At 51.4% G+C, this 18842-nt stretch overlaps 1 protein-coding gene across 1 annotated transcript; it reads left to right on the top strand.

Moving 5' to 3' along the window:
- Positions 1-12620: 12620 nt before the first annotated feature.
- Positions 12621-18590, top strand: Ppif (peptidylprolyl isomerase F). The gene is made up of 6 exons (XM_003473819.5): positions 12621-12903; positions 13975-14005; positions 14581-14669; positions 16053-16149; positions 16637-16712; positions 17741-18590. Exons 1-6 carry the CDS (start codon positions 12700-12702, stop codon positions 17874-17876), a joined length of 633 nt encoding a protein of 210 aa, XP_003473867.1. The 5' UTR covers positions 12621-12699; the 3' UTR covers positions 17877-18590.
- Positions 18591-18842: the final 252 nt, after the last annotated feature.

The following is an 18842-nucleotide window of genomic DNA, read 5'->3' on the forward strand; positions in this document are numbered from 1 at the left end:
TATAGACAGGACCGGATGTGTCCTCAAGTGGCCCTGTGTTCAGTGCTTGGTGCTTTGGGACCCACTAGAATTTTGAAGAGCTGGGGCCCAGTGGAAGACTACAGGGCAGTGGGGCTCTTCCGTGGAAGGGTGGGACTCTCTTTGCCCGGCCACAAGCTCCTAGCATGATGTGCCACCCAGGCCCAAGCAATGGGCCTGTTGAGCATGTACTGACACCACCCAATAGACTGTTCTAAACTGAAGTATCTCGGGTGCTGGGGACAGCTGTGGAAAGCTGACTCCATCGTGTGGATGTGGTTAGAGAGAGTCCCTCCAGTCTCCACGTGCTGGACATGTGATCCCTGGGTTGGTGGCATTGGGAGGCCATGGCACCACCTCAGGGTGGAAGATGATTAGGTCATGGTGCTCCACCCTTAATAATGGAGAACACCGGTCCCATGGAGTGGGTTGAGTCTCACAGGTGTGATTTCTCTTGAGCGTAGGTCATTATGAATTAAGGCTCCCCCACATGCGTGGCCTCTTCTGTGTGCAGTCACCTTCCTTTCCACTTCTCCGTCACTTGGGATGTAGCTGGATGTGCCATGCTGTCTGAATGTGTTACCCACCAGAATCATGAGCCAGAATCTTTATAAAGTTCCAGGCCTCAGAAGTTTTTTTTATAGTCAGAGAAAACAGTGATCTAATACCCGTCCCCGCTCAGGGTTCTGGGGCTAACTGTGGGACCCTGAGGTGTTGCAGATGGTGGCTGGGGAGGGAGTCAGCCCAAGGCCTCCTCATTTGCGGGTCTCTAAGCTGGGAACTCAGTGGGGTCTGGCAGCCATGTGGTGCTCGTGTATCACAAACCCAAATACTAAACTCCTAAAATGAAAATCGTAAACCAGAAATTTTAATACCTGGAATGTTGACACTGGGTGCAGTAGCACCCACCTGTCATCCCAGCACTCAGGAGACTGAGGCAGAAGGATCGCTGTGAGTTCAAGGCCAGCGTGGGCTGCTTGGTGAGACCCTGAGAACAGAACAGAACAGAACAAAGCAAAGCTAGAATGTTGAAATCCTTCAAACCACCACTCCTGAGAGTGAGGGAAGCTATGTAAGACGGATAGAAAGCTCAGTTCTGGGGGGAGATTGCTCACCAATAAGGGAGCTAGGAAATCTGGAGTTTAAAAGTGTGCCGTTGTCTGCTGGGCCCTCCTCGAAGCTGAGAACATCCTGGGGACTGCTAACGGATTAAAACAGCAGCGCCAGAAGCAGCCAGCCAAGTCCCTGGCTGATGGGAGAGTGATTGTGTGCACTTACCAGAGAAGATGCTCAGACTGCTGTGTTGTTTCCGCTCCAGGGCTGCTTCTCCCAAACTCACAGCCACGCTGAGTGCTGGGGAGCAGATTTCCACACCCAAAATAACACAGTAGTGGGCCTCAGAAGATGGGGAGATGGACTCGGGCGCTCCTGTCCGGGTGTGCTGTACTGCAGAATTTCAAAACGAGCTGCACCATGCAGACAATGGACATAACCATTTCTCTGAGAAAATCCACAACCTATATGGAAAAGAATAAACAAAGAAAATAAAGTATATCACTGCAGGGTGTGGTGGGCCATGCCCGTAATCCCAGAATTTAGGAGGCTGAAACAGGAGGGTCACTGTGAGTTTCAGACCAGCCTGAGGTACATAGTAAGACTTTGTCTTAAAAATAAAAAAAATAAAATAAGCATGAATGTCAGCTGGCTCTTTGTGACTAGCTCCAAGCAATTAGAATGATCTGTAATACTCTCGGTCATGGGTTGTTTTCTCTCCTTCTCCTTCTTCTTCTTCTCCTTCTCCTTCTCCTTCTCCTTCTCCTTCTCCTTCTCCTTCTCCTTCTCCTTCTCCTTCTCCTTCTCCTTCTCCTTCTCCTTCTCCTTCTCCTTCTCCTTCTCCTTCTTCTTCTTCTTCTTCTTCTTCTTCTTCTTCTTCTTCTTCCTTTCTTCCTCCACCTCCTCCTCCTCCTCCTCTTCCTTCTCCTCCTCTTTTTGAGACAGAGTCTCACCATGTACTTCAGGCTGGCCTTGGATTCACTATGTAGCCTAGGCTGGCCTCTAACTCATGGCAATTCTCCCGCCTCAGCCTCCCAAGTGCTGGGATTACAGGCATGTGCTACCATGCCCAGTTTATATTTCCTTTTTAGTTTTTCTTATTTTAGATTTTTTTTCCACTATGTTAAATCAGCAGCGCTAGAATTTATTTATTTATTTACTTACTTACTGATTTTGAGACAGAGTCTCACCATGTAGTTCAGGTTGGCCTTGAACTCACTGTGTAGCCCAGACTGGCCTTAAACTTGCAGCAATCCTTCTGCTTCAACCTCTCAAATGCTGAGATTACAGGTGTGTGACTCCACACCTGGCCTGCACTAGGCTTTAAAATTTACTATATTATGCATTTCACCTTTAAACATTTCCATTACCAAAGGCATAGATCATACAAAGACTTATACAAAAGCCTGAGGCATTTTTGCAAATTCACTGCACAAAAATACCTTGTCATAACCCTAGGTCTGTGTGCAAGCACTGTGTGTGGTTTGGTTTTGTTTTGTTGGTACCAGGAATCGAACTCACGACCTTGCACTTGTCAGTCATGCACCTATGCCACTGAGCTAAATGTCCAGCCCTCAAGCACTGTGTGTGTACATAAAACTGTTAAAACTACCTCAACAAGCAGAGATGTCTGCATTGAGGAAGAAAATTTCTTGGGATCTAAGCTCTTTGGGCAACTACTTATCTAGCAGTGAATCATCAAGGTTTTTTAATCATTCTCATCAAAAAACTGAAGTTGTCTGCCCAGTAGTTCAGATAACCATGTGACATTATCAAGCTGGGCGCGCATATTCACCAACCAGAGTGATGTGTGTTAACGAATTTCACCTCCTGGTCTGTTGCTTTTTATAGTATGATGTGTTTCCTCATAACTGAATGCCCTTTCAAATGCTTTGTTTTTATTAGTGTATGTTTGTGGTACATAATAGTTACATTTGTTTGGGGAGTTGGCATATATGGACACGTATATTACATGTAACCTACATATGCAGTCTCTTGGTGTATTCTGTTATATCCCTTGACTATTGTTACTATACCTGAGTGTTCACACCTGCAGAAATATGTGTGTTATTATTGCATAAAGTGGCCTGGGAATTGCTGTCATTTTTTTGTTTCTCAAATGAATTCCCAACAAAATATAAAAAAAAAAATTGTCTCATTTACACAGGCTGTGTCCTGAAGTTTTTTTGATTTCTATTGAAGGTGAAGTTTTTAGGCTAGCTTGGCAGCGACCCTCATAATCTCAGTACTTGGCAGCCTGAGGATAGAAGATCATCATAAATTCAAAACGAGCCTGGGATACACAGTGAGTTCAAAGCCAGCCTGAACTGTCCAGGTGAGACCATCTCAAAAAACAAAAGGATATTTAAAATCACTTTTTCCAGAGCTACATTTGTGAGGTTTTGATCTCTTTGGAGTTTAGAGATATTGATCTTTTGCAATTTCAACATTTGGGACAGTGGCTTTCAAGATTATGGCCTAAGCCTATTTGGATTTTTTGTTTGTTTTTTCCTGTGGCACTGGGATCAAACCTAGGACTTTGTGCAGGAAAGGCAAGAACTCTACCCCTGAGCCACATCCCCAGCCCCTGGCTGGGTTTGGACAGCTTTTTGGGGAGCCCTGTAGCTCACACTGGCCACCAGAGGGATCAGGTGCCCTTTGTCCTTAGCATCCTGGCCACCCTCCATGCCTGGCTGGGAATTAGCTCAGGGGCATGCACTTCAGCACACAGCAGCCTGGGTAGCTTCCTGCAGGCAAGATCTAAGCAATGGGCTCACCTGGATGCCACATGGGGTTGGCGCTGTCACAAAGAGGACCTCAGGTCACAGAGGAGAACCACAAACAACCACACGGCATTTCATGGCCAGGGTGATGGAGCAGACTGACACCCAACCCTTTTGTGAGCATCACAGGACTTCTGAGGAGTCTTTTTCTCAAGATCACCAGACACTTCTATTTCCTACTTTGTGAACTTCCTGCATGTTTCCTCCACGTGTTTTCTATGAGCGCTAACACTTTTCTTACTGATTTTCATCACCATTTTTGTATTCAGGTTACACGGCTATCACAGATATTTTCCCTGGTTGGTCACGTAGTAGACGTGAATTCTGGCCCACAGCTGCAAATCTGGAAGAAACCTAACCACACTTACTTTCTATAACCTAACTGCATTTCCTTTTCAAGCTCAGTGAGCTGGAGGAGGACTCTTTCCCTATCTTCTCTCCCAAATTGCCTCTTGGTGCCTGGGGCTCGAGGTGTGCCAAGATGGTAGGGATGTGACCCCTCTAATGTCCCAAGGTCCTTGTTTCCATCTGATTCTGCCCATTCACACAGTCCCTGTTGTCATCTCCTTGTCCAACCAAAAGGCCTCCAGGTGGTCAAGTCTGTGGGTCACTCTGCTCTCCTGGGGCCCCCAGGAAGTCTGTTCCTTTCTTCCTGTGCCACACCACGGCTGAGACATTCCATGTGACATTTCTAAACCCACTGGGAGGGGTTCTCTGGGCTCTTCTCCTCCCAGGGCTCTATTGAGAAACCAGCTCAGTTCTTAGATTCCTCAAGCCTGGTGTTTCTCATCTCCACCCCGCCCCCACCCCACTGGTCTAAGTTGCTACCCTTCTCTCTGCTCCTCACAGGCAAAGGCCGGTTGGGAAGTCAGGTTGTGCAATCACGTTGTTTCCGAAGGAATGCGCTGTGTCCTGAGGTTCTTTGGTTTCGTTGTATTATGTTTTGTTTTGAAATCTCGAACGTAGGTATGAGCATTCTTGTCATTTTTTCTGAGGCCCACCTGCTCAAAACCAGAGGAAAGTGAAAGGATTTTGTGCCCTGGTTGGGAAGCTGCAGCGGTGGGAGGCTGGGAGGCGGAACCAAGAGGCTCTTGAGGTCACCTTTCCTGCCCCTAAGCAATTTACCTATGGCTCAAAATGAATTCCAATGGGCTCCCAGTGCATCAGTAATGCCCCTTAGGCTCCACCCCAAATAGTATGCCCCCACACCACGTGTTGGGCGGAGAGAATGCCAGACCCCGGAGGTCATAGAGTCTCTCTCCACATTCTTTTTTTTTTTTTGGTCTTTTTTCTCTTGAGATTACTTTTTTTTTTGTTTGTCTTTTTCGTTTTTTTAATCAGTACCAGGGATTGAACTCATGACTACCTGCTTACAAGGCAGGAGCTTATGCCGCTGAGCTAAATCCCCAGCCCCTTCTTTTTTTTTTTTTTTTTTTTTTGTCTTTTTCATTTTTATCGGTACCGGGGATCGAACTCACGACTGCCTGCTTGCAAGGCAGGCGCTTATGCCGCTGAACTAAATCCTCCATCCCCTTTTCTCCACATTCTTAAAATAAAAGCCACTTTTATTTTATACTTCTTATCATTTTAGCTGCGCCAAAAATTCTATCAGAGAGGACATACAAAAATACAAGAACACAGCTTACTCTGCCTCAGTTGAGACCATGGTGGTTTTGAAACGCAGATGTTTAGAAAAGTTATGCCCAAATAGTTTCCACATCTTTCCTTACCTTTCCTTCCGGTTGCTTACCATGCTTAGGAACATTTTGAAACCAGCAACCCCACGCCAAGTGTTCTTTTCTGGTGTTTATAGTTCTGTGCTTTATTCCACTCTCCTACATGCTAGTAGAGGATTTTGACTTTGCACTTCGAGATCACACTTCAAATGTTCTGCTCCGCCAGGCAGCTCAGCTTCTCAGGAGGACTGAATCACAGGGTCTCAGACCCGGAATGAACCTCATCTGTGCCCCTGGGCTTAACACCCATCCTGGGCAAGTATTCTTTCTGTGGCATCTTGGCTTGGTATTCCTCACACATCATGGGAAGCTTACCACTTCAGAGTCATCATGCAATACAGTGGATGGCCAGAAAACTTTCTTATTTAAATTTGTCCAAACCTGGGTCCCACTGATGCTGGTTGGGCCTCTGGCATCTACCCCTGGGGTGCTACTCCACCCCCTTCTCTAGTGAATACAGAAGTTAGAACTGGACCCGTACCCTTGATTCACAGAATCCTGTACCATTGTCTCTGGGTTTCCCACTGAGCTCTGGACAGCTGTCCCTGGGAGCTGTCCCTGATATGCTGCTGGGCCAGTACCTAGGAATGTGGCTTGGCAGCCCATCAACCGTTTGAAAGACTACTTGCTTAAAATCTGAGATAGTTGTCATGTGCATGGAGACTGCTTTCAGCCTGACCTGCTGACATTCTGTACTAAAATTCAACAACACTAGAGAAAGCACTAGAGGCAGAAGCCAAACTCTAGGATTAGGCAGAGCAGGGCCAATCGCTGGCCACCAGCCACTTACTTAACTTTAGGGAAGTCCTGGGCCACCTTGGCTTGCTAATGTCGCTCTGCCAGCTTTGGAGGCTGAGATGATGAAGTGTATCAGTGCACGCATTCCTGCTGCCTAGGTCCTGCAGGGCTTAGGGAACAAGGTCCCAGGTGCTGGCCAGCTAGGTTTCATTAAGTTGCAGTGAAAGCTGGCTGCACCCACAGCTGGGGCATTTATTTCAGTTGGAAGAAAAGACCATCAGTGGTGGGTGATATTGACTAGAAGGGAGGAATATTACCTAGAAGGCAAGCATTATTGATTAGAAGGTGATTTATTCTATTGGAGGAAGGAAAGGTCTCCTTGTTAGTAAGCAGAAATAAATAGGGTCAGGTCAGTAGATTCCAGGGAACTGCACTGGGTTTTGATTCGAGAGAACTGCCAGGGAGAGGTGGCTGCAAACCTACGGGCTGTCTGTAACCACAATGACACAGCCTGAGTCTGTCTCACCGCACTTCAGGCCTGGTGAACGCCTCATTCTTTTTCCCCTGACAATGGGACCCTTTCATTAGGATAACAAGGCACTGAGAAAAGCCCCTGCAAACCAGTAAATAGCATATATAGGAGGCTATAGGGCTAATGTTGGCTGGCTGGGTCTTGGGTCTTGCTGGCCACCTCCTTTTCCTGTTGACTCTGGGTGGGAACCATGTAAACAGCCATGTAACCAGCTGGGGTTGTGGGCTTACCTGCTGCTCTGCTGGGCTGCTGAAGGCCACTGCTGCAGCTACAGGGTGGGAGCCAGTGGTAGACTCTGGGGCAAAAGGGCCTTCGGGGAGAGTACAGGCTTTGGAGCGAGTCAGCCCTGGACTCGTGCCCAGCTTGGTCTCCTGGGACCCATCACAAGGGCGAAGACTCTCCCTTGCAGGGTTCTTAGCACGACTACGAAGGATGACTGATCGGCGTGACTGTGGAGAGCTGTGCTGAGTGGATGGTGTCTGATACGCTCCATCTCAGAATGGCCCGAGCCCACCAGCTCCGGCAGAAAGCTCACAGCTGAGACAAGCTGCGGAGAATTCTGTGCTCCGCTTTATCCCAGGGTGGCCTCTGGCAAATCGCCTACCCTCTCTGGGCTTCCACTCCTCTGCTTATAAGACAGAAAACAATCTCCCTTCTGCAGGGTCCTCCTGAGGCTCAGGTGACATCTTAGTCTTGCGTGGCAAGTGAACCAACTGCTGGTGGCTTAAAACAGCAAGAAATGAAGGTTATGACACTGGGTGTGGGACAGCTGGGTGCCGCTGGCGCAGGGCATCTTGCGAGGCTTCGGTCTATCTCGGAGCTGGGGTAGCTGTCATCTGAGAGATCCACACCCTGGGTCCCTGTGCAGCTTCAAGCAGACCTGATTCCTCTGGGGAGGCTTCCCATTGGCTGTCGGTGCCCTCATGATGTGGTACATGTGTGTGACAGAGACAGAAATGGAGAGAGGCACACAGAACCTAGAGCAGGAGTCAGTTTCTTTGTAACCTAATCTTGGAAGGATCCATCCTTCACAGGGGAACTTCACAGGGAAACCATGTGGAGCTTGCTGCCTTGGTGGGGATGCAATGGGGCAAAGGGGGCTGACACCTTCTTTCCAGAGCAGAAACACCCAGGACATGGTCCGTCTTCCCCTCACCCAGGTGAGCAAAAGACTACATGGTACAGTATATCCTTCCAGATGAGGATTACGGACCTACCCCAAAGCCCCGTAATCCAGACATGATGGTACATACTTGTAATCCCAGCACTCTGGGAGGCTGAGCCAGGATGATAGCACATTGTCCCAGCCTGGACAATTTAGCAATTGCAAGCTACTGCCTCAAAATAAAAAATAAATAGGACTTGGGAAGTAGCTCCATGTGAAGGCTCTGGGTTCAATCCCTAGTGTGGGAGACAACGCCAGTGACTCCCTTTGAATCCAAAACACTGTGACTTTATTACTTGGAGACTCATTTCCTTATACTGACATGTAAAAAGCTGGCTAGGATATTTCCTTCTCTCTTCAATCGGCTCTGAGCATTGCAAATAAGGCTAGCTGAGGTGCTATTACGCATTCTCTATAGCAGACAGACAGTCCTGTTTCCTCACATAGTGTTCTCCATGTACAGGATTGAGCACTGTGAGATGTTAAAGCAAACAGCTCTGGGAATGTCAACTGGGTAGAGCCTTAGGATAAGAGGCTATGACTCCCCAGGGCACAAGAGTTTGCACACCAGAAACCAAAGCTATAGCCCCCCAAAACAATTCCACTGCTATCCTAATTGGATTTTGTAAATTGATCCTTCTGCATATCTTTATCTCTGCAATTTCCAGAGATGTCAATCTTGCATCTGGCCAGCCAGCTCAAGTTACTCAGGTAATTCCCGCCATCCTCACTGTCACTCATCCCTGAGCCACCCCTCTTCTTCACAAGATAATAAATTCTGGGAGAGACCGAGGATCAAGCCCTTTGTCCGCATGGCCTCACGGGGATTGGATTTAGGACCCATTAGCTGTCTTAACTTGGAATATGTCTTGGTGTCTTTGGATAGGTGGTGGTAGATTGGAATTAACTTGCTAGGATTCCAGCGGGATTACAAATATAACCTTTTGGATTGTGGGGAAAACTAGAAAGAGGATTACAATACTTGGATGACTGAACTCGATATTTCGGTTTACAATCCCTAGACACTGCAAAAACAAGCAGCGAACACCGTCACCCTCAGGACACCTCCACTGGGCACACTGTCATTTTCTCAGTTTTCATGATCCCTCAACCAGCCTGGACAGGACAGCATGTATTCGGTGTCTCATTTGTTTGTTGATTGACTGAGTCCCAAGGATGTTCAAGCCCCTTGTCACCCAATTATCCATACTAAAACAGTTCTGTACTACTGACTCTACCAGTGAGGAAACTGAGGCTCAAAGAACCAAAAACAAATGCCTCCATGGGCTCACACGGCTACCTGTGACTCAGCCCAAAGGTCCCCTGCACAGCCAGGCCACACTGAGCTCTGGAAGGTGGCCACCCTGGTTTCAGTCACCCTAACAAGGCTCTGTCATTCTGCACCTGGGCTGCCTGACCCAGGCACTCGGAAAACACCACTGTCACATTAGCCTTGCACAGAGGCCCGAGACAAGGGCACAGGGAGGCCAAGTCTCGGCCCTCTGAGCTTCTGGCTTCAGCTTCTCTCACATCCATGCGGTGGGAACTGGAAATCGTGAACTTCTGTCCACAGGTCTCATCTAGGCTGTGGGTATGTTTATAGTGCACTCAGTGTTTAATTTGATTCTAAAATTAGTTTCTAGAATATTTTTCTTGAGACAAGGTCTCCCTTTGGAGTTTATGCTGGCCTTCGATTTACAGTAATTCTCCTGTACTGCCATGCCCATCACCAGCATTTAAAAATTGAATGTCAATGAAACTTAAAGTTCTCATCCTTTACTGAGAATCGGGTAGAGCTGGCTACGCTGGACCCATAGTCCCTTCTATGACATCTGGCTGTGTCCTTGGCAGGTGCCTCTCACGACTTCACTCCCAATGTCTTCACCTGCTTGTGTCACCTGCTCCATTCTACGGAGCCTGCACAGGCTGACAGGCTCCAGGTGACAGTCACCATCAACACCCTGGAGGAGAAGTCACTTGAGGTGACAGGGAGGATGACATAGCCTATGACCAGCTGGCAGCCAGGTAAGTGCCACCATCTGTATCACCTCACCTGAGCCTGGCACCCTCAAGGGCTGGGTGTGGCTCAGCATGGCTCAGCCTAGGGGCTGTCCCTCTCCTGGCATCACTGGTGACATCACAGCCAAGCCCTGGGGAAGGTGGAATTTTCTCTGGCTCACACAGGTGGCAGTGACGATGTCTGGTCTTTCCAAAGAAGATGAGAAGAGAAATAGGAAGGAAGCTGAGGGCGGGGACATAGGGCCATTGATGTCTCCCCGTGCTGTCCTATAACATCAGATCCTACCCTGGCTTCACGGCCCTCCGAAACTGTACCCACACAGGGCCTGCAGCTCATACTCAGTATCATGGCCTTTCTTTCCTTGAAGTCCCCTGAACCCTCCCATATAGATTCGTGTTAGCTCATTCCCCACTGGAACCACCTCTTCATATTTTTGTGCCTCTGTTCCTCAGACATAGTCAGTCAAGCTACCCTCTGCCCCCAGGCAGAAACAATCTCCCCTGGGTGCCACAGCCCCAGCTGCATCCTGTTTCTGTGGAGCTGTGTTGCTGCCTGAGGCTTCTCTCTTGCCCTACTTCTATTCCTGTCCCTCGGTGACAGCAAGGAGGGCTTGACATGTAGTAACCTTGATCCTGGAGTCCAGTTAGGATCCCAGCTCTGGCACTCTGCCCTTGAGCAATCCACTCCCCAGCTCCCAGGCTTGGCCCCATCTGTTGATGAGCTCAGGGCTGGGGAGGGCTTTGAGGGTGGAAGTGGCCACAGGAGTAGGCAGCTGGTCCTGAGACAAACCACTCATCCATCATCTGGGTGGAGAATATACTGGGGACCCCCAAAAGCAGGCTGCAGCGGTGATGGGATCCCACTGATCCCCTCAGTGTGCTGAGATCTGTGTGAGCTGGGGGCCTGGAACTGATTGCAGGGGGCTTTGGGCTTTTAGAAAGCTACCTGGCCAGTGTATAGGGTGATTTCTCTCCTCCACCCCCAAGTCTGCAGTGTGCATGGATATTGGGGGTCTGGGAGAGGTGCTAGGGGCTCAGGAGAGCAGGGAGCATATGGGTTCCCCCAGTTAGGCCTGTGTACTTCAGGACACAGTCACAAGGGGAAAGGGGCCACTTTCTAGGGCAAAAGGAGGACCCATCCTGGATTGGGACAAGGGACCATTGATAGCTTCCCTGGATTATCAGCACCATTCTCAGCCTGCCCTGATGGGGAGGACCCTAGCAGGGCTTGTCTGAGTGCCCAGGCCCTTCCAGAACCAGGAACACAGGGATGGGCTGTCAAATGTCAGACTAGGATACTGTTTTTTTTTTTTTTTTTTGGTCTTTTTCCTTTTTATCGGTACCAGGGATCGAACTCATGACTGCCTGCTAGCTAGGCAGGCGCTTATGCCACTGAGCTAAATCCCCAGCACCTAGGATACTGTTTTGACCTCATGCATTTGCCAGGCCAGGTCTCTGGTACCCCATTTCTGGCCAGCAGCTGATTCAGAGACTGGAGTGGGTCAGTCCAAAGCAGGTCCCAGATCCAGGTCACCTCGTCCAAAGCTCAGCCCCCATTCCCTCTCTGGCCCCTCAGGCTTGCAGCCCCTGCAGTGGAGACCCACAACCCTCTGAACCCCAAACCCTCAGAAGTAAGTCTAGGCTCTGCTGTCACTGGTGCTCATAGGTCCAATGACTTAACTGGCATTGAATCCCCTGGCCCTTCTAGTTCATGTTATCCTCAGAACAAACCTGGGTGAAAGGAGTTCAGAAGAGCATGGAGCTCGCATTGCAGGTCTGGGAAGATTGGCACAGCCTGGAAGTGGGACCCAGGGTTCTCTAGGCTTGGCCAATGCTGTCCTCTCTCTGGGCCTCAGTTTCCCGTGTGTAGAGTACAGTTCTGTTCTAGGGTGAGTATTGGGGCTGGCCAGGTTGGTGGGGACTAGGGCTTACCTCTGTGAGGGAGGGAGGTGGAAAGGGGCCTCACAGGAGTACTAGGCCCAGGCTGCATGTCCTGTCTTCCTGGCAGAGGGTGTGGTCTAGGAAAGCAAAAAGGGACAAGTCCAGCCTAGGACAATGAGATGACCTGTGGGTGTCTAGAGAAGTGTGGCTGCTTATCTGCCACCTCCAGAGCCTCTCCCTCTGTAATCCCACCTCCAATCCAGATTTCTCAGATCTTCAGTGCTAGCCTCGCCCTTGCTCTGCCTGTCTGTAGAGCTATTTGCGGAAGCAGTGACGGCGCTTTAGCGCCTTGCACAAGAAAGGGCACAAACATAGATTTTTGTGATGATATATAAACACAAACATATGGATGCTAGTATATTGGAATTAACTACGTCTTAGCATTTTTCCTTTTAAAAACTCTGTTGGGACCCTCACAAAAATGGAACTCGCCCCCTTTCGCATAGCAGTGCCTATCTTTCAGGGTCCATGGTACATACACCGGGTTTCACGCGCCTCCGTCCCCCGAGCCAGCTGTGTTTCCCAGTGCAGCCGGCAGGGGTCGCTCGCGGAAGGCCCGGAGGGGGCGTGACGGGGGCGTGTTAAAGGCGTGGCTTAGGAGTCCGGAGGGCCAATAAAAGCGGTTGCTTGGCGCCCGCGAGACTCGCTTCCTGTGCGCTGCCGGGCCTATCTTCTGCGCTACGCTAGCGGGTTTCTGTCGCACCCGCGTCCGCGATGCTGGCTTTGCGCTGCGGCCCCCGCCTGCTCGGCCTCCACTCCGGCGCCCGGTCCGCGCCGCTGCGTCTCTCTGCGGTCCCGGTCCGCGCCTGCAGCAGCGGTGACGCTCGCGACCCGACCTCTTCCTCCGGGAACAGGAATCCACTTGTTTACCTGGACGTGGGCGCCGACGGGCGGCCCCTCGGCCGCGTGGTGCTGGAGGTAAGGCCGCTTCCCCGACACCGCCCGCCGGGAAAGGGGCTGGGTGCGATCCTCGGGTTGCCGGGAGCCGCGGCGCGGCGCCTGGTGTGCGGGTGACCTTGGGCCTCCCGCTTCTGGGCCCTGCGCCTCAGTTTCTCCGTCTCTGGGAAGGGGTGTCGGCTTGGTGCCTTCCAGCATCCAAGGGAATAGCTGGGGCGAGGCGAGCCAGGGTGGTGGAGGAGCCTCAAGGTCATCGCGGAGGGGGAGGGTCAGCGATCGCGGCAGGTCTGACTGGGAGAGAGGTCAGCGCCCCTGAGCTGCGAGGTGGGTGCAGCAGTCCCCGGGGCGGGTTGGCGGGGCGTGCGCTCACACGGAAGCCTTTGCATAAAGTGGCACGTGCTCTACCCGCCCCCGCTGGCGCCCACCTTCGGGCAGTGAGTGTGGAAAGCCACTGCTGGGCCACAAGGCCACCAGGACCTGAGTGGCGCCCCCGTGTCTGGAAATGGAGCAGTATTCTGGGTGCCCCCAGTCCAGCCACGCTCCTAAGGTCCATCAGTACCTGCCCGTTTCTTTGGGCCACTTTTAATGCAAAGTAAGAAACATAATTGCCAAGGTAAGTGGGAAGCACTAGCTGGCCCCCCTTTAAGCAAAGGGGCCAATTGACCTTGAGTGGCCTGTTTCCAGGGAGCACTCAGTATTTCCTGTGAAGCCTCAGTTTCCCCTTCTTCGTGGGAGGCACCTTCCCCACATGCTTCCAGTGTAAGAGTGAATCTTGAAGCTGAGCTGGTGGGGGTTGGCCTGGATGGGGCTCCGACCTCCCCTGCCTCCATCCATTTCCCTTCTGTGCACTAAAGGACTTAGACTGGCTCTTCGCTGGTCTGGGATCTGAGGCTGCCTCCTTGCAGCTGGGGTTCAGGAAGCAGCTGTCAGGAGTGATAGCAGCCTCCACTGCTGTCTGTAGGTTTGGCAGTGACAGGGCTGACTGTGGTTCTTCCACATGCCTTAGGCCTCTGTGGGTATGGGTGGCTGGAGGCTTCTTCCCGAGCTTGCCTTGGGACTAACCATTTTTTTGTTCCTCTTTGCTCCCCACAGCTGAAAGCAGATGTCGTCCCAAAGACAGCAGGTAAGGCAGGGCAGGGTGTTGAGTTCAGCCTGGGGAGAGGGCAGGTGGGCACAGGGCAAGAGTTGAGGCTCAAGAATGCAACCAGGTTATGGGTTCCATGTGAGGCTCAGCTGTTGTGTGCTCTAGGGCAGCCTCTGTCTCTCTCTGGGCCTTACCGGTGGCTCTGCCCATCTGTCTATACTAAGCTGGGAGCCTTAGAATGAGGGGATTCCCAGAGACAGCTGCCCTCCTGTTCCCCAGTGTGTGTGTTGGAGGGCAGTCCTGGGGGGGACTCCCTGCTCCACTGACCTACCTGGAAGGCCCTGCCAGGAGCATGTGCCTTTTTTCCTACTGGGAATAGAACTCAGGACCTTGTGCTTGCCAGGCAGGCGCTATGTCGCTGAGCTGTATCCCTGGCCTAAGCATGTGCTCTTGTCACAGTGTTTGGGCTCCGGGGTCAGGGAAAGGAAGTGACTTGTCCTAGTCCCTGTCAGTCTGGCAGGGCAGATGCAGCAGGTGGGCTGGGTTCCCCACATTCCCTCCTAGGGGTATTGGGGTGCAGGCCTACTGACCGCCTCTCTCCCTTCACCCCTTAGAGAATTTCAGAGCACTGTGCACTGGAGAGAAAGGCTTCGGCTACAAAGGCTCCACATTCCACAGGGTGATCCCATCCTTCATGTGCCAGGTAATGTGCCTCAGTCTCCCCTTTGTGCGTGGGGTGTTAATAAGAACATTCATAAGCCCGAAAGTTCCAGGCTATAGGACATACTGAACTGGGCTGCCGAGGTGGCCCCCTGACCTGTGCACAGTGTGAGATGGGCCTGCCCAGCGCTGGAAAGAGAGCTGCCAAGGGAGACGGGGTTGAGGGATGGTTGTGTGTGGGAGGGATCTTAAGGCTTTGAAAGACCTGCAGAGACAGCAGTCTCTGTGCCCCCCTGAGCTCTGGGCATGGGAGATGAGACGAAGAAAGAGGAGAGAGGGGGAACAGGGAGGCCAGGCCCAGCTGGCAGGTGCATGCCTGGGCTTGCAGGAGCTGTTCCCAGCAGACGGCATTGTTCTCCGCTGATGAGTTTATTCTCTGCTCATCTGCCCGCCTGGCTTTCAGAAGCTTTAGCATTGCTTAGGGGTTAGGCGTTGGCAGCAAGAACTTCCCAGGGGTGCGGACCTATGCAGTGCTGGGTAATGTCCTCTAGTACAGCATACCCTCAAGGTCAAGGCCTGGAGGACCTCTCTGAAGTCCTTTTGGCCTGGAATTCTCTCCCATCCCTGCCCCCTGATTCCGCAGCTGCCGCTGTGGTATATGGCAGTGGGACAGGGCCTGTAGATGCACTGCTGCCTGGATCTGCTTGGAAAATGGCCAGGGCAGGGAGGAGCTTAGCTATGGTGCAAGCCTGGCCAAACCCTAGTCTTTGTGCCACCTGAGGCAGAAGCCAAGTTAGCACTCTGTGGGAGGGTCCCAGAGGCCATGTGTCTGGGGATACTTCATGGGTACCTGTTGATACTCAGCAGGTCTGTGCAGGTCATCTGTGTCATCTGAGAATGCTGTCTCAGGAAAATCATAGTGTGGTCGTGGCCAAAGCTCTGCGGGGCACAGCTGGTTATAGAAGTCCTGCCAGGGTTGCCAGGACCTTAGGTGAGCTTTGAGGAAGGATGCCAGCCCTGGTGGGCCAAATCCTGGGTCTACTGGGTTTATGTGAGGGATTTTGGGGTCAGAGAGGGGGAGTCACCCTGATGACCTGAGCAGGCTCAGGGATGGATGCCTGGATGCGTCCTTGTTGCCTTCTAAGACCTGGGGGGTTGCAAGTCCTAGGCTACTAAGCATCAGAACGCCTTTTAGGTCCTTTGAGGAATGCATAAAAGCTTGCTCAGACAAGAAGATAGTGTCCAGAAAACCAGGACAGTTCTTATAGCAGAAAATATTTAAACTTCGATTTTTGCTCATTTGCCTTATTATCTCATCGATCCTCATTTCCTTGGGTGTCTATTGGCCTGAGGGGCTTCTAGCTGGGGGGTGGGGTACTCCTACCAGTCCTGTGTGGCGACTGCTCATAAGTCATTCTGTGCACAGGGAGGCGACTTCACCAACCACAATGGCACGGGGGGCAAGTCCATCTATGGGAGCCGCTTTCCCGATGAGAACTTCACGCTGAAGCACGAGGGGCCAGGTGAGTATGGGCTATGTCCACCTTGAGTCCATACCCCGGCCATTCTCGGCAGCCCTGAAGGCACCAGGCCCGACTGCCCCCCATCTGTGCTGCACCTCGATTCCTCCAGCGACTGGTCTGCTCTCGTTTCTGGCTCACTGGGTTTCCTTAGAGCTTTCGACCCTGCTCTTAGTTTAGAAACAGCCTTCCCCTTGGGGAAGCTGGGGGAGAGCCTTTACACAGAACTCCACTGTGGTGTCACCTACAAGACTCGAAGTGGAATGTGGAAAGCTGCGCCACTGAGCACTTCCCCAGACCCTTTCCTGCCACGCCACCACCTAGTGGCAGCAGAGCAGACAAGCCCTGGGTGCTGCTAGTTGGTGGCCCTGGTACCTTTCCGGGCCCAGGATATGTAGAGTCAAATGTCCCTGGTGTGCTTTGAGCCCTCTGTCCCTCCCAGGTGACATGTGTCCTTGGCAGCGTGACCCACTCTTGCTTATTTCTGCAGGTGTCCTGTCCATGGCCAATGCAGGCCCCAACACCAATGGCTCCCAGTTCTTCATTTGCACCATAAAGACAGACTGGTGAGTGCCCCCTCCAAGCACTGCTGGGGCATGAGGGTGCCCTTGCAGCTGGAGCAGGGTTTGTGCAGGTTCAAGGAAAACCATGTGTGGCCAGGGCATCCATAACTACTCAGGAACAGTGGCCCCTTCTCACGGGCCATGGATTCTAGGACTGTCTTTTCACTGGGGAATGTTTCTCTGCCCAGAGTCCCCTTATTTCCTAGCTTTGGGACATCTGGGTTGGGAGGACAGCAGCTGGCCAGGAGCTAAGACTACGTGAAGCTCCTTTCCAAGATTTTAGGGATTCTTGGAGAATGGGGTAGGATGCTAACATCTCTACCTTCCAGATGAGAAAGATGGGGTGCCAGGCCGGGCAGGTCATCGCTGACCCCTTCCTCTGTGCTCCTTCCATGGAGCCCTCATGGACCCTAGAGCTCGTCATGGGCCCATGTGCCATGGCTGTCGCCACTCTCAGCTTCCCTGGCGTGGTCCTGGTGCCTCTGACATTCTTGGAGCCCTCAACACAAAGGCCGCTTGGGGCGCCCTGTTGCACACCTGTTGCTTTGATGCTTGCTTCATAGGGGTTTGGGCTGTGCGGACTTTGTGCTTTTTCTGAGCAGCTCAATACTTACCAACTCCCCGGGCAGAACAAGCATAGCTCATCTTGCACACACAGGGTTAGGATGCAGGCCAAGCAGCCTAGGGCAGGGTTGCATGGTGCAAGAGGGCAGAACATGTCCTGGAAGCCGGGTGTTCTGTAGGGTGTACTTGGGGAGCTCAGAATGATTTGATTAATGTTCAAGGGGTGGATCCAGCTACTCAAGGTGGGGCTCCATTCTGTATTAGCTTTCTTTCTTTTTTTTTTGGTACCGGGGATTGAACTCGAGACCTTGTGCTTGCCAGGTAGGCACTACTTAGGTCGCTGAGCTAAATCCCTGGCTGGGTTCCATTCTGAATCGCTGTTTTTGGTGAATACCACCTGACCCCGTGGCCAGGGCGTTGGGTGGCACTCATGTTGCATCTGCTCACCGGCACCACTACCCCCGCAGGTTGGATGGCAAGCATGTGGTGTTCGGTCATGTCAAAGAGGGCATGGATGTCGTGAAGAAAATAGAATCTTTCGGCTCTAAGAGTGGGAAGACATCCAAGAAGATTGTCATCACGGACTGTGGCCAGTTGAGCTAACTGGTGGTCAGGGTGCTGGGACATTAGCAGCTGACCCATCCAGGTCACCACTGGGGATTCTTAGCCAAGGTGCCTAGAAGAAGCTGCTGTCCCTGTGTTCTTGAAGGAGGCCACTTAGGGATGTGCACCTCCTCCAGGGCCTCGTGTCTGCCTTCCTCACCTGCCCACCATAGCCAGCATCACACACCCCTCAGCAGGCGCTGCCTGCAGTTACCCGAGCTCCTCTGTGCCTTGGACACTGGTGGTTGTGATGGGATAGCATTCAGTCACCTGACTGGGAGACAGCCAGTTGCTGCCAAAGGACTGTGATACCTGTTTACTGTTGTCTTCCTAATTGCAATAACTTAATTAACAACATAGCCTAGAAATGAAGCTGTGACATGATCTGGGTTGGTGGCGGTCATAGAGCCCCAGATCCTGGCTGTTACAACACAACTCAGGGCTCGTGTGACAGCTCCCATGACTGAGGTCACTGTGAAACTCAATGGTTCACTGCATTCAACTCTGAACCTGGAAGCCAAGCTGCTGTGAGTGGCGCCTACTCAATGTGAATTCCTGTGTGGCAATGGAAGTGGCCCTGGAGGAAAATACTTCTTGTGGGCTTTGCTTTGTCAAAGTGTGTTGAATAAATCCAATCCACTGATGATGTATATGAAAGATTTTGGAACACTTGTGTTACACCTTTAACATGATAATAAATTGTATTTTCTACAAGACTGGTGTCTGTGGTTTTAGAAAGAAACTGTCTATAATTTAAATATCTAAAGCCAAATTTTAATGAGTTAACTTGTGTCTGGTGCAATGCAAACGACTTTGTTTTTCTCCTGGTGCTGGAACCAGGATGAAACCAGGATTTCAAAAATGGTTGGCATATGCTTAACTGTTTCTCTTTTTTTTTTTTGGTCTTTTTCCTTTTTATCGGTACCAGGGATCGAACTCACGACTGCCTGCTTGCAAGGCAGGCGC

The sequence above is a fragment of the Cavia porcellus genome, unplaced genomic scaffold (assembly GCF_034190915.1).
Source record: "Cavia porcellus strain 051 isolate PalLab524CR breed Dunkin Hartley unplaced genomic scaffold, mCavPor4.1 scaffold_28, whole genome shotgun sequence".
NCBI lineage: Eukaryota > Metazoa > Chordata > Mammalia > Rodentia > Caviidae > Cavia > Cavia porcellus.

Excerpts from the sequence above, each read along its gene's own strand:
- Ppif (XM_003473819.5), top strand. The coding sequence starts at position 12,700 with ATGCTGGCTTTGCGCTGCGGCCCCCGCCTGCTCGGCCTCCACTCCGGC. Across the intron at positions 14,006-14,580 it reads TGTCGTCCCAAAGACAGCAG|AGAATTTCAGAGCACTGTGC; the intron begins GTAAGGCAGGGC and ends TTCACCCCTTAG. Across the intron at positions 14,670-16,052 it reads TCCCATCCTTCATGTGCCAG|GGAGGCGACTTCACCAACCA; the intron begins GTAATGTGCCTC and ends TTCTGTGCACAG.